This window comes from Kryptolebias marmoratus, linkage group LG19 (genome assembly GCF_001649575.2).
Source record: "Kryptolebias marmoratus isolate JLee-2015 linkage group LG19, ASM164957v2, whole genome shotgun sequence".
In the NCBI taxonomy this organism is placed as follows: Eukaryota; Metazoa; Chordata; class Actinopteri; order Cyprinodontiformes; family Rivulidae; genus Kryptolebias; species Kryptolebias marmoratus.
Window position 1 is genome coordinate 24,131,026 of NC_051448.1, and position 15,670 is coordinate 24,146,695.

At 39.7% G+C, this 15,670-nt stretch overlaps 1 protein-coding gene across 3 annotated transcripts in view; it reads left to right on the forward strand.

The window, feature by feature from the left end:
* The window catches only part of ankrd6b (ankyrin repeat domain 6b), a 72,725-nt gene that overhangs the window by 38,139 nt on the left and 18,916 nt on the right, over nucleotides 1-15,670 (forward strand). For all 3 annotated transcript variants that reach the window (XM_017437714.3, XM_037981727.1, XM_037981726.1), the window contains exons 8-12: nucleotides 2,387-2,485; nucleotides 3,724-3,801; nucleotides 6,151-6,249; nucleotides 8,433-8,522; nucleotides 8,637-8,807. In XM_017437714.3, coding sequence (XP_017293203.1) covers nucleotides 2,387-2,485; nucleotides 3,724-3,801; nucleotides 6,151-6,249; nucleotides 8,433-8,522; nucleotides 8,637-8,807 — 537 coding nt within the window. The remainder of the gene's footprint in view (nucleotides 1-2,386; nucleotides 2,486-3,723; nucleotides 3,802-6,150; nucleotides 6,250-8,432; nucleotides 8,523-8,636; nucleotides 8,808-15,670) is intronic.

Below are 15,670 nucleotides of genomic sequence, written 5' to 3' on the forward strand. Positions count from 1 at the left end.
CTCCAGAGGGTGGGTCACTGCCTCCCTTCTCTGGAGGTCAAAGGTCTCTCCTTCCCCCTTCTTTGCTGGCACGTCCGTTGCTCACATTCCAGGATGTTTACCACCTATCTCTCTCTTTCCAGATAAACTAAACAACTACTTGTTAAAGCTTTTAAAATGGTGGCTAAATATAAAATGGTGATAAACACAAATCAGATAAAGATATAATAATCAAATGCTAAATAAAGCATGGGAGAATAAATACAAGGCCTTCTAATCCACAACAGTCAGTGGATGTTTGATAAAAATTCATCAAAGTTCTATGCTGTCTTTCATCCAGCCATCCGTACATTCATTCAACCATCCATCCATCAGTTAAATCATTTGTTCATCCATCCATCCACTCATCCATCTATTTGTTCATCTATAACTTTTTTTTTTAAGGTTCAGGATATTCTGGACCATGCATTTTCCTCCTATTTGAACCTCATTAACATTGTTTCTTTCTGCCATATAGACAATTATGTGCATCTAGCATAGCATAGGTACACAGTTGTGTAGATTGTGTAGATTTTATTCTCAAGCAAAGGCGAAGGTGAGATCATCGCTCCACACTAGAGATTGAGTTCTGAGGTTTGAGCCCAGATTGTGTGTCACACAAACTAGAGTCTGATTTAGGCAACCTGCATATAAAAAGCAGTGCATTGTCGGACAGGGGAAAAGGAAAGAAACATTAGCCAGGTGACAGTAAGGTGCACCCTGCGAACCCCCCCAGGGGTATGATAGACAAAAGAGCAGGCTTGGGTTGTTCCTCTGATTTGCACAGCTTATTGCCAAGAAAGTGACAAAGATTTCACTGATTTTAGGAGAATTTTTTTCAGCTTTTCACAGGAATTAGACAACATATCAATAAATTAACAAGGGAAACTTGCAAATATCTCTTGTGTAAGCTGCACAGTCTGAGTGCAGCTTGTTCAGAAGTCTAGAACCCACTAGAAGTCTTGTAGTCTAGTGAAGGTTTGCCTGAAGGGATAGTTTTAAAGGCCAAACAGAAGTCTGTGAAGAGTATGCAGATGTGTGTTGCTTATCACTAGATGGTAAATGGCTTGCACTTATATAGCGCTTTACACTACAATCATTGACTGATACATCCACACATTCACACACTGATGGCGGTAAGCCACAGCTGCCCTGGGGCGGGCTGACAGAAGTGAGGCTGTCATCACACCGGCGCCACCGAGCCCTCTGACCACCACCAGTAGGCAAGGCGGGTGAAGTGTCTTGCCCAAGGACACAACGGCTGAGACAGCCGGAGCGGGGGCTCGAACTAGCAACCCTCCGATTACAGGACAAACCCCTACCTCCTGAGCCACTGTTTCTCAGATGTTCCAGTGTTGCGTGAAAGACCATGGTTGCTGCGTGCTTAGTGAATTGGTTCTCTGCAGGAAAATTAGTTCTGGTCAAAATTAGCTGTATCATGTTTCTGATGTATTTCAGACTTGTGTTTCCAAACATTTGGCAAGTGAGCCATGAGCTGGCTGTTTGGGTACCAGGATTATAGTTGATGTTTTGAAGCATGACGAGGCACATGACACAGATAGGAAACAATTGAAATTGTTGTGAAAACCACTTTCAGCTGGTCAGCTCAGTCTTTTAAAACATGTTGTGTCACACCACCAGGTCCAGCTGTTTCTCTGGGGTTCAGGCACTGAAGCACTGGCAGCCCACTCCTTAAATGCCGCTTCAGTGATGAGTCCTCATGAGATGCAGGTGCGCCTCATAATCATCCATCCACTCCTCCAACCTGCTCCCCGTCGCCATCTGCTGGGGAAAAACACACACTACATTCCCAATCCCAACAGATACAGGAGTTACAATAAGAGAGAAAGGTGGTCTGACAGGCAAAAATAGGAGTCATGTTCTCTATTAGTCATTAATCTGGGTTAGGGTTCTAGTTTTTCCATTTTTGTGTATCAAGGTCCTCTACAAAAACTTTTTTTTGTGTAGCTAATTTTGCTAAGATTTGAACTCTATACATATTTCTACTTAGACTTTCATTACTTCCTTAAATTTGACTTCAGCTATAGAACCATCTTGACGAATGATTTCATGTTTCTCATTACTTTTGTGTTGAAAAACAATCACATCAGTTATACAAGTCTGTAACTTAAATAGTTGATTGGTTTTGTCATTATTGAGTCAGTTTTCCCACCACATTAACACAATATTTTTTTTCTGTAAAAAAAATTTCCAACGTTTCAAATTTGAAAATGTTCAGCTCATGCAGGACATAGATGCTATGACTTTGGTATTTCAAACTCTGTATTTTACTCTTTAAGCACTGAAAAACTGAAATGAAATGAAGCTGAAGTGATTGTTTTGTTATTTTGTATGTCTGATCCTGCAGGTTGGGGACACTCCACTCCATGTGGCAGCTGCTCTGAATCATAAGAAGACAGTACGTTTGCTGCTGGAAGCTGGATCAGCCACTCTTATATCCAATAATGTGAGTACCTGTATTCTTTTTCTGCAGTCATGTTCAAAAATTTAGATTCTTTAGTTACCAGCAAGATTTTAGATGCAAAGGAATTTAACCATTGTGCTCAACATATCTAGAGTTGTCAAAATAGCTACACTGAGTAGTTAAGCACATACTAGAGAAAATAAACACCCAGAGCAGTGGGCAGTAGAAAGAAAATGGTTTATTAAAGTATCCAAATAATTGGGTTGACCTGTCTCAGTTTGAGACAGACCTACATGGTCTAGGTGATTTTCTATACAACTGATTGCCACCTTGATGTAGGCAGGTCATCGTTGTGCAGTCTTGAAACTTACCACCGACAGAGAAATAAGTGAAATAAAGTCACAAAACACTCACCGTTTTTTCCATAAATGCTGTGGCTGTGGCTGTGACCGAGTCGAAGCCACCTTCCCTCCACCAGTAGGAGCCTGTAAATTGGTCTTATTTTTGTACAAGTCTATAGTCATTTATAACCACAATGATTTGTGGTCAACTTGTTTTTCTAGTCCTACATTGAGGACATCCACTTATGTCCAGTGCTACATTTAAGTAAAGGATCAAGGCCATTCTCATATGCTACATCCATTACTAGTCAGATCTGCAGTTGTGCTTAATCTGAAATTTTGGTATAGGCTACCACATGACAGGCATGATATGTTCTACAATGTGGAAATACACATTTGTTTAATCCTGGTCCAGAAAGATGCTGAGCAATAAAAGCACAAATCTTTTAGAGCAACAAGCCTGGTCTCCTCCATGTATAGGAGATTCGGAAGGTTTAAAATAGAATCTTTTATATGTAACCTCAGTCCAGTTCATTCAGACTAGTAGATGTTCTTTGAAGTTAATCTGATTTACTTTCAAATCAAATCAAATTTATTTATATAGAACATTTCAAAACAACTGCGGTTGGCCAAAGTGCTGCAGACAAAAACAACAAATTACAACAACAATTAAACAATTAAAAACACAAAAGGACAAAATAAAAACCATAAAAACAGCCCATACCACAACTCTCATCCTGTATTAAAACCCAGTGAGTGGTCTCTTTAGTTTGAGACTCCATAGTTCAGGAGTTATTCAATGAGTTTAGTAATGAGTTAGTAATCTAAAAAGCCACATTTTAGGCCAGGATTAAATATTCTAGATTAAAGGCTAATTTAAAACCTGTTTAGAAAACCATACTTTGGAGTGTTGCCTTTACTGTGTTTGTGTTTCTATAGGCAGGTCAGACAGCTTTGGACCAGGCCAGAGATCACAACAACCCAGAGGTGTCTCTTCTTCTCACCAAAACTCTCCAGGTACAAACAGTCATGGACATCATTTTTATGTTTACAGAGAAACTCTGTATAATTTACTGAAGGCAAAAATAACCGATATGGGAGTTTATTCATCAAGTGTACATTCTTGATTTAAGAGGAGGAATCCTTATTTTTACATTCACATTTGCAGATCTGATTTACCTCAATTCCAAACTATGTTTCTAGATTAAAATTATTTTTATTGTCCTTGTGCTGCTTTTGTGTACAACAAAATTGGGATAGCCATCCTAGTTTGGTGCCTGCAAAAATGGTACAAAAAACTGAAACCACTCAACAACAATTGTTTAAAGGCAGTTTTACCTCTGAAACAAAAAGAAATCACTTCTATTCTCACCCACAACTTATTTTGGTCTATTCCAAGTGTTTTGGTCTACAGAGCAGTTTATGGTTGACTCAATGACTATATGATGCCCAGGTCCTTTGGTTGCAAAATAAGCCCAATTCATCATCCCTCCACCACCGTGCTGACAGTTAGCATGAAGTGTTTGTGCTGATATTCTGTGTTTGCTGCTGTGCATTGTTGGTAAACATCTGTCCTTTGGGTTTCTTTCTTCTTGTTCTTCAATCAGTTGCAACTTTACAAATTAAAGTCATGCTGCCATGTTCTTATTCGAGAGAAAAGGCTTTCTCCTGCAACTCTTTCAAACAAGCCATACTTGTTCATTCTTTTTCTAATTGTCCTGTCATGACCTTTAACATTTAACTTGCTAAATGGGGCCTGTACAATCTGAGATAGAGCTCAAAAAAGTTTTTTTTTTACTATAGCGGTTCCAGTACTGGCCCAGGGCTGGTGCTTGTGCTGGTTTTTAGCTGCTTCAAGTTAAAAACCTGTTTGGCAGAGAGACACTTTATCCCTATAGACCACAGGGTTTGTGTCATTATTTTGTCAAACATATGTCTTAATGTACCCAGTTTAATTTAAAAACATGTTTTAAACAACAATTGGTGTTTTTTGAATGTTCATTTCTGATCTTGGATCGTATTTGAAAACACTGCTGTGAATAGTTCTAGCAGGATCTATTAACACCAGCTGGTGACATTAAAAAAGCCCAAAATGTTTCTAAATGGAGCTTTTGTGAATGAAGTCAATTTAAAACAGTGATTGTGAAAGCTGTTCTGTGCAGTGTTTTGACCCACTGCCTAATGCTATGTAACCAACTCTAAAAAAAAAAACACAAATAAAAACAGACAAACAAGAACAGACAAACACACAAACTGCAGGAAGATCAGATCAGAGACGGTGTTCTTTCACTGATCATATTCATGTTCCCCACTTCTTATTCATGTTAAGGGGACGACTTTCATCTTACATTAAGCAGAGTTAAAGTGAAACTAACGGTGTATTTTTAAACATGAAATGTTTAAAATAAAATTGGTTGTTGGTCTGAAAAAAGTGGTTCTTTGCTCGAACCCAGCAGAGTTGGTACTGAGTTAGAACTTTTTTTTTTGTATAAGAGCCAGAGCTTACAGCAGTGGAAACTGAAAGAACTGGTGATAAATGAGCACTGTCTCCAGATTAGCACTGCTCCCATTTGGTGGGAAAATTTCTTTAGCGTTTTTGTCATTTCTCTGAGCATTGCACATTCAGATGCTCAGGGTGAATTTTCTGGCACTGCCACTCCTGGAAAGATTGATAGCTGTCTTAAATGATTTTCACTTGTGAATAATCTTTCTCTCTGTAGATTGATGAACTCAGAGTAGTTTGGAAATGACTTTTACCTCTTCCCAGATTAATAGACAGCAACAGTCATTGCTGATGTCTTTCTACCTTGGCATTGTGTAAACACACACCTGTTTGCTGGAGCAGCAAAACCTCCAGCTTTATAGACGTTGTCTGACTGGTGATGATCAGATAATCAGTATATTTAATCAGCTGCATCTGAACCTAACAAATCCTCTGGAAGCAACAGGCCTGGATGAAGCTTTTCATGGAAAGTTTTTACACTTGGTTTTATTTTTGTTTAGTAAATAATGACATGGTTTAATCTGGTTTTGTTTTTCCTTATTTGAAGTTAAATTTGAACAATTTTGGAACTGGCAAAGACCAGATCATTTTTATTATGTCCTGATACATTAACCCTAGAAATGACAGAGGGTGGACTTTCCTTAACCTGTAAGTGTAATAATGCCAACTCAGTAAATCTAAATGAATATGTTTACTGTTAAGTACATGAAGCTGATTGTTCATGCACAAATGGAATGAGTGTTGTGTGTATAAAAACAACCTTTTAAATTGTGAATCACTAAACTCTAATTTTTTTAAACTTTCGCTGTCTGATGAATTTAAGCTGTTAAATATTTTTTATCTTTGTGTGTGTTCATTTGCAGACATTTGTACGTGGCAGGAATGTGAGGAAGAGGAGAGAGAAGCTGAAAGCAGAGGGTAGAGCTCAGTCAGTGCCAAGAGAAGACATTTTACCCTGTAAGGTAATTACAACTGTGCCGTGTAAAATTTTTGAACACAAAACATATGTCAAATAAGGAAAGAGAAGACAAAAAACTGTCATTGAGTGGAGTCAAATTTTGTCCCCTCTGATCCCACTCACAGCTGAACTATCCTCTATTACTGTGGTTTCCAACTATGGGTGTAAGGAGATCTGTTTAATTATCTCTGTTTCATCAGTGTGAGCTACTTTTATGTTTTACTATAATGTCCACTTCAGGCTCAGATCCAGAATCTGAGATTTGCCTGTTAGAGCATCACAGATAGTTCCTGAATTTTTTTTTATCCATAAGTTTTTTTTGTTTTCTTCTGTAATTTTAAAGGGAAAATGAAAAGTGTTTTAAAGTTAACTTAAATGGAAAGAAAGTCATAAAAAGTACTTGGTTTCAGAGTCTCACATTTTAAAAAATTCACACTAATTTTAAGTTGATTAGAAAAAAAGATTGAAAAACTTACTAGGGCCACTTCGTCATTTTTTGTGATCACTCAGAAGTATGACGTGTCCTGAGCCAAACACAGGATGGCAAACAAAGCAGTAAAGAGCAAATATGGATAGCCTGCGGGTAAAAAGATTCAGTGTGTTGCAAATAATAGTGTAAACTGATCCAAAACTACAACAGCTGTGTCATTCTTCAGCTTCCTAAAGGACAATGAAGTTTGATGGATGTGGTTAGTTTAGCTCCTGGTGAAAATTACAACCGAAAGTCTGGCGACTGACTATGCAGTTAATGTTTTAAAGAATATGTGTCTTGAAATACAAACCTTCAATAGACAAACCGCCACCTGTCACTATCCAGAACCGCCACCTGTCGCTGTCTGGATAGGAAACTCATTCGAAGAACGTGTGACATCATTGCAAAGCTTGGGGGCTCCCCTTGTGAAATGTTGGGCTTGAGTTCCTGTCAGTATAAATCCAGACAAAAAAAAAGTGTTTTCAAACCAGTTCTCTTGTTAACAAAACTTGCTTCTTAACTCGTGACCAGGTTTTTAATTTTGACACCTTGTGTAAAGAAATTTGACCCCACTGAGTTCAAAGGTCACACAGCTTTAATGAGAAGTTAGAAGGTCATTTGTAGTTCAGATCTTAACCAAGACAGGTGCCAGTTAGCTGAATTTGTGGCAAACGATATTTTCTTAAAATATTGTAAATCGTAACTACTTTTTGTGATAGGTGTCTCATTAAGCCCGTGTTCCCAACCTTTTGTCCTCAGAATGTTTTTGCCTGTGTGTGTGTGTGTTTGGTTGTCCTCCATGTTCGTAAGTCACAAACCACTGGACACTCAAAAAGTAATCATTGGATGTACATCTACAACTGATTAACTTTTTGAACAAATTGCATTCAAAATAGCTGCCACAGCTAAGCGACCTTAGCAAACACAGAAATTTACTGTAGCCCTGAATTGGGAAGTACATCAACAAATCACTAAACACAACTACAAATTTAAAACCACAATGACATCTTAAAAAAGACAATCTGTCGTTGTGGTTTGCGCTTCAAGAAATGGCTATAACTCAAATTTACAAATTTGACATTGTCTTAAAAATGGGTTTGATTGTAGCTGAGTCTTTTTCAACAGACACTGCACATTGTGTAAATTATTTGCTTAAATTTTTGGCAGTAATAGTTAGTATCAATCCTCTTTGTCTTTTCTTGAACCACTGTACAGATTTTAATGAAATTCTCAGAAAAGTAATTATTGGGTGTACACCTACAACTCAGCCTAATTCAGGTGGCCATCACAGCCATCTGAATGAACATTTGCCAACACAAAGGTTGCTATAACTTGGTCAGTTTTACAGATACTGAAGCTTGATGTTGTAGTAGCTGAGCGTCATTACCAATACATGAGTGCTAATACATCTCACAATATTGCATGTAAGTGCACATAATGACATTTACAATGTTTGACCAAAATAACTCTAACTCAGTTATTTCTCTTCATATGATGATTAATCTGAAACTCTGACATGAAAGGCGGCAGGCAATATGCATTACTCTTGCATAAACCTGGTCTCCACCAAAACTCTGTCTCCAGTTTAGTCCAGCAGCTGCAGACTGTTTTAGCAGTTGTAAACTAGTTTTGTTGTCGTTTGTAAAATTTCCTTTATGAAAACTAGTCAGACATTCTAAAAATCACACTATTGAACATGTTCCTGTTTTGTGCAGGACAGTGCCTCAGCTACAGATAACAGCCTGAGCAGCGACTGGGCCGAGTCTAATACCAGGAGAGAGAAGACCAGGCGGCAGAGAAAAAAGGTAAAGTTTTAAAGCCCAGGGTTTAGGTTTAGTCAGTGTTTAGAGATCCCCACTTTATATGTGAAATGCAGGAAATGTAATAATTACTGAGTTCAGTTCACATTGCTATTGCAGCCCTCTTTGTCCAACCCTCTTCGTCGCAGAGAGACCAGGAACAGGGATGTCATTCAAAAAAGGAAAAGTAAAGGACCGGGGTCTTTCCCTTATTCGTCCATTCCCCCTCACCACTATAAAGCTTATCAGCTCTACACACTCTATAGAGGCAAAGATGGCAAGATCATGCAGGTAATTTCACAAAATGATGAGCAGTCAGTCAATATAACTGCTTAAGTTTACAGATTGTATTTATTGTTCAGTTCTGTTTTCTGTAAACTCAGTCCTAATATCCACCTATGCTGCGTGTCAAGAATAAAAAAAAAGAATTTGGCAATTTTGGGCTGTCCTAAAAAATTGTTCATTCTTTCACATCCCATAGGTGTTACCAGATTGACCAGGACAAAACGGTGACACATCATTTTTACAGTATAGTTCCTTGAGATTGCATTTTAAATTAATTTTTTCTCGTTCTCTTTTTAATTTTTTTTTTTTTATTGGTGTCATATAGAGCCCCAATAACGACAAAGCTGGGAGTTGTGTAAAATATAAGTAAAAACAGAATGCAGTGATTTGCACATATCACAAACCCATATTTTATTTACAATAGAGCATAGTAAACATATCAAATGTTGAAACTAAGAAACTGTATAATTTTTACAGGAAAGAAAAGGTAATTTTGAATTTGAAGGTATCAAGAGGCAGGCTTTTCAACTGTGTACTGCTAACAGGCTGGATGGTCCCTCTTCTCTTTACTACAGAGGAAGTGGCATCCATGGTTTCCAAAAAAAAAAATTTCACATTTGACTACATCTGACCACAGAAAGGTGTTCTTCTTTGCCTCAGTTCATTTTAAATGAGCTTTGGTCCAGTGAAGATGGTGGTGTTTCTGATAATGTTCACATCTGGCTTCTTCTTTGCGTGGTAGAGCTTTAAGCAGCATTTGTGGACAGCATGGTGAACTGTGTTTACAGACAGTAATTTGTGGAAGTGTTCCTGGAGTGATATCTAGAACAGAATCAGTCCTGATTTTAATGCAGTGATGCCTGAGGGGCTGAAGAGCATGGCTGTCTAATATTAGCTTTCTGCCTTGACCTTTGACCTCAGATATTTTTCCAGGTTCTTGAAATCTTTTGTTGATATGACTTGTAGATGATGGGATATTCAGTCTTCCTAATTTTCCATTGAGGAACATTATTCTGAAATTGTTTCACTATTTTTAGACTCAGTTTATCCTCAGACTGGGAAACCTCTGTCCATCTTTACTTCTGAGAGATTCAGTCTCTCTAAAATGTTTTTTTTTATACCTAGTCTTTTTATACTCAGTAAGAAGGCCTGTTGCCAATTAAACAAGTTAGTTGCAAAATGATCTTTTAGCTGTTTTTTTTATTTGTATCACTTACTTTTACAGCCTTCCAACTGTGTTTAAGATGTTTCTGCCATCAAATACAAAACTAACTTATTTTTTCCTAAAACAGTTTGATTTCTTAAACATTTGATATGTTTAGTGTATTTCATTGTGAAAAAATATGTTTATTAGATTTGAAAATCATTGCATTTTGTTTTTATACGCCCGTCCTAAGAAGAGACATATTATGGTTTGAGGCCGTCCATCTGTCTGTAGACAGTTTCTTGTCTAAGCTCTAAATTGATAAACCTCTAACATAGAAATATAAAACTGTTCAGCTGGACACCTCATGGGTCAAGAATGATCCCTATGATAAACTCACAACCATTAACCCTTCATAATATATACACTCCTGATCAAAATCTTAAAACTTCTTCTTCCAAGAGAATAACATCACTCTTTTGAACCATCCTGCATGTTCCCCGTATCTAAACCCAATTGAGAACATTTGGGGATGGATGGCAAGGGAAGTTTACAAAAATGGACATCAGTTCCAGACAGTGGATGCCCTTCGTGAAGCCATCTTCAACACTTGGAGCAACGTTCCCACTAGCCTCCTGGAAACACTGGCATCAAGCATGCCTAAACGATTGTTTGAAGTCATCAACAAGAATGGTGGAGCTACTCATTACTGAGTCCTTTTTTGGACACTTTGATTTCTGTTTTGGGAGGGTTTCGGGTTATTTTTAGCTATGGTCTTAAACTTTTGATCAGCTGAAAAAATCACGTTTGAGTGTAAATGCAGTTTTCAATTAATTCCCCGCTCAAAAGTTTTTGTCTCTTACGCTGATTTCTTCTTTTAACATTGTGAAGCTCTACTTAGAACCTTCTTAAGATCCAATAGTGCAAAATGCAAATTCTTGCAATTTTTTGACGGGTCTTAAGATTTTGATTAGGAGTGTATGGTCCAAACACAGATGAACCAAATTTCTTTAGTTTGACTTCTTCCCAGACGACAGTTACTCAAACATAATAATAGCAGGAGACCTGAACTGCTATCTTGATCCATTTCTTGACAGATCTTCTATGACCAGCATCAGATCCACCAAGATCATTAATAACCTTCTTAAATCTAGGAATATGGTTGATATCTGGAGGGCTCAACATCCCACGTGCAGAGAATACTCATTTTACTCACATGTGCACAAATCCTATAGCAGGATTGATTATTTTATGATAAGCAATAACCTGATCTCTCAAATTGTTAACTCTAAATATCATAATATATTGATTTCTGATCATTGACCCTTGGTTATAACATTAGATCTCTCCCTTTCTGGGAAGACTTAAGCCTGGTGACTCAACGCAAGCTTACTTAATGATGACAACATTGTCAAAAATATAACTTATAATATAACAAACTGAGGGACTTTATAGAAATAAATGATAACGGGGAAGTATCAGATTCTACGTATGGGAAGCGTTAAAGACTGTCCTGCGTGGCGATATAATTTCCTTTACCTCAGCCCTTAAAAAAGAAAGAGAGAAGCACCTTATAGAAATTAATAGCGCACTCCTGAAATCTCTAAATCGCCGGAAGACTACACAGGGAAATATTGAAACTTAAATATGAATGTAACGGAATTGTGAGCGGCCAGGTTAGTAACCTGCTTTTGAAATTATGACAAAAGAATTTTGAGCTTGGAGACAAACCAGGGAGGCTGCTGGCTCAGTAGCTGAAGGGCGCCCACGCCGCAAGGTCCATTCTCAGTATTAGATCCAGCAGCGGCACCCTTCTAACCAACCCTGCTGATATAAATCGTAGATTCAAAGAGTTATACTCTCAGCTATACACTTCTGAGAATAGCGTGACACAACCTAATCTAAATGAATTTTTTGACTCGCTCCCACTGCCTGAGCTTAGTCAGTCTGACAGGAATTACCTTGAGTCTGAAGTAACGCTTCAAGAGGTCAGGGATGCAATAAAGGCCCTTCCATCTGGCAAAGTTGTCGGCCCTGACGGCTTTGACCCAGATTGAATGGCCTTGTATGTTTGAGGCATTGCACAGGTTTGGCTTTGGTGAGACTTTCACTTCTTGGGTGAAACTGATATATCACGAACCAGTGTGCTCTGTCCTGACAAATGATGACCAGTCGGCCTCGTTTTGCTTACAGCGCTTGGTCCAGCAGGGTTGTCCGTTGTCACCAACACTTTTTGCCATTGCACTGGAGCCTCTGGCTGTAGCCATAAGACAGCACCCATACATTGGGGGGCTTCGAGTCGGAGATGTCGAAACGTTCATTAGCCTATACGCCGATGATGTTATATCTAAACGACACGGTAGAATCGGTTCCCTTCCTCCTCAGCCTGATCATGTCTTTCAGCAAAATGTCAGGATATACCATCAACTGGTCAAAGAGTGAATTAATGCCTCTCTCCAATACTTACCCATCTGGATTTTTGCAAAAATTCCTATTTAAAGTGGTGGATAACCATTTTACCTATCTAGGGCTGACCATACCCAAAGATCCAAAATTGATATTCAAGCTTAACTTCACAAAGTTCATGTCAGGACTAAAACAAAACATTGAGTACTGGAAAACCTTGCCCCTATCACTGATTGGATGCATCAGTTAAGTCAAAATGATCTCCCTTCCCAGGTTTCTGTATTTATTTCAAAATCTTTCTATCTTTCTCACAGCAGCCTTTTTAAAGACTTAAACTCGACTATTCAGTCTTACATATGGAACGGAAAAATGCTAGGATCTCCAGGGTGCATTTACAGAAGCTAGTGGAGGAGGGGGGGCTGGGCCTGCCAGTTTTCAAACATTACTACTGGGCCACCAACATCAGAGCCATGGTGTTCTGACAGTGGGGGTTCCCGGGTAACCTAGTGGCTGAAACTCAAGATGGAAGCTAGCCAGGTAAACAACCCCTCTTTACCAGCTATGTTGCTTGCCAGTTTTGAAAAACCAGAAGCCTATAGAAATCTGAGCTTTGTGCTAAAACACCAAGTAAGAATCTTGAATCAGATCAGGAGTTTCCAAATACCAAATACATCAGTACAGACGCCAATATGCTTTAATCACAGTTTTCTGCCTCCTTGGCAGGACAAAGATTATCATGACTGGAGGGGAAGGGGACTGATGTCAATTAAGGATATGTATATAGACAACAAGTTTGCATCATTCAGCCAATTGAAAGACAAATATAACTTGCCCCACTCGCTTTTTTCTCGATACCTACAGGTCAGGCACAATATCAAGTCAAAGACTAGGAAATATGTCACTCTGCTGTTGGAGCATTTATGACATTCTAGGGGGCTCTCCTGACTCCAGGCACCTTATTTAAAAAATTATGCGTCTGCTTGGTGACAGCGCTGTTGCACACACCACAAAACTCAGGGAGGCTTGGGGGACCAAGCTGGGGCAAACGATCTCTGAATTGTTGTGGAAGAGGTGTCTTTCCAAAATCCGCTCTTGTTCAATAAATAGTAGGGACTCGCCGTTTGCACTATTCTTTTTATTTTATTTTATTTTTTTTTAAACGTGTCCTGTCCAGCTGTGTGGCATTCAGAATTGTCATCTGAATGTCAAGGTAAGACCCAACAGATTTGCTTTCACAAGCAGAACATTATGGCTTTCACCATGATGTTCCCCTTGGTATATGAAACTTTATTAGAAATTGCTTTGGGTTTATTTCAATTGTAATAGACACAAAGATGAGAAAGAAGAAAGAGAACGGGGAAAAGAGATGGAGGAAAAGGTTTTAAAAGAAAAACCATAGAGATAAAACAACTCAACACCCTTGAACTCTGCCATGGGACGTGCGGAAAGAGAAAACATAACAAAGAATCCACAACAACAAAAAGCATATGCAGTATATGATGATAATTATAACTTTAATGGAAAGTACACAGAACCAGGTAATACAAGAGGATATTTAGTGACAACCGCAGCCCAACTGAAGGTGTATCTGACAGACACCTGAATCTAGATATGTATGTATGTGTATCTATATGTATCTATATGGTTTCTCCTTAAGAATATTTGGTAGTGAGTGTGGGGACCCAGATCCACCCCCCAGGACATGAGGATGGCACAAGGAAGAGCGGAGGCACAGACACACAGCGGCCCCCCAAGCCCGGAGCCCCGGGGGGCCCCCCGCAGGGACAACCGGACCCCACCCAAGAGGGCAGCAGAGGCAAGCTCCAGGCGACCCCCGGCAGCCACGATGCAGAAGCCCCAGGGGGCCGCAGCGACGAGCCCACAGGCCCCGCCGGCAACCCGCTACGCCAGAGCAGATCCGGCCATGGACAGAGAGAACGAGCCCCGAGGGCGCACCACCCCCCAGCCAGGGCTGGACCAAGCCCGAGCACCCAGGCCCCAGCAAGCAGCCACCAGGGTTAACCCTAACCCTAACCCTAACCCAGCCCTAGACAAGAGCCACCCACGCACCGGCGGGCAGAGGCACCAATCACCGGTGGGGGTGTGTGACGGGGGGGACACTGGCCCCACATTTTAATGAGGGGCCTAAGATGATCCAGGAGAGGTGGCAGCCCAGAACCCAACCTGACAGATAAACAGCCATACACAAACACAATCACACATTCCCACCCACAATTTCATATACAGAAACTCACATCCACTCGTCCAACATGAATACAGAAAAAAAAAAAAAGACACTACACACCTACTCACACCCTCATACACACTCTATACTCCCAGGTCCAGGTGACTTCCGAATATAGTATTCTAAGGTCAGGTTGCATAAGATTTACTCCTGTCTCCCCAATGTGCGACAGATGCAATATGTCGGAGGGTACGCTCTCTCATGCCTTTTGGCCTTGTTGCTCACTAACTGGGTTTTCCAAGGCATATAAGACCCCCTTACTGCCCGAACCAGGACTTATAATCTTCGGATGCCTTCTGATGCCAGGGATTGTGCCTACTGAAATGTGACAGCCATTGGAGCTGGGACTGATTGCTGCCAGAAGAATAATCCTGAGAGACTGGAAGTCATCTGCTCCCATTTCCTTCCACCTGTAGGTGGTGGACATGATGTCCATAATACAACTGAAAAAACTCTGCAAGGGCTCCAAGGACACTTTTGAACGCTACTGGAATCCCTTCCTGGAGCACTTTACAAAGGCCACATTAAACTGAATGGACTAACTCCTCAGTCTCTCCCCTCTGTCACCTTTTAGTGTGTGTTTGTGTGAATGCACTTGTAAAAGTGTCAATATATACATGCAGTGTGTTTTATGTTAACTACCATGTTTAATGTCTTTAGTTGTGCATCTGGGTCCTGTTTGTTTGTTTATTTCTGTGTTAATCTTGAAAACTTAAAAGGTCAAGATCACAGGTGATCCCTTTGTGACAACCTTGTTTGTGCATTTGTTTTGTTTTGTTTTTTTAAACATGTTACTCAGTGTCCCAGCTTTGTTGGAACTGGGGTTTTAAATAAGGTTAACCCCATACCACGTGGCGGCCCGCCCACGGGCCGTTTTACTGCCTTTTCTATTCAAATCTGTATAGTTTTTGCTACATTTATTGTTTTTATAAACTTAAATTTCAAAATAGCGCGCCACTTTTGATTGACGTTTTGTCTGACCAACTGGGTTGCTCTCTGCCCCCCCTAGAGCCCCTCTAATTTCCCATGCCTAAAGTCATGAAAGTCTCCTCCCCTCATTTGCAAGCCTATAGC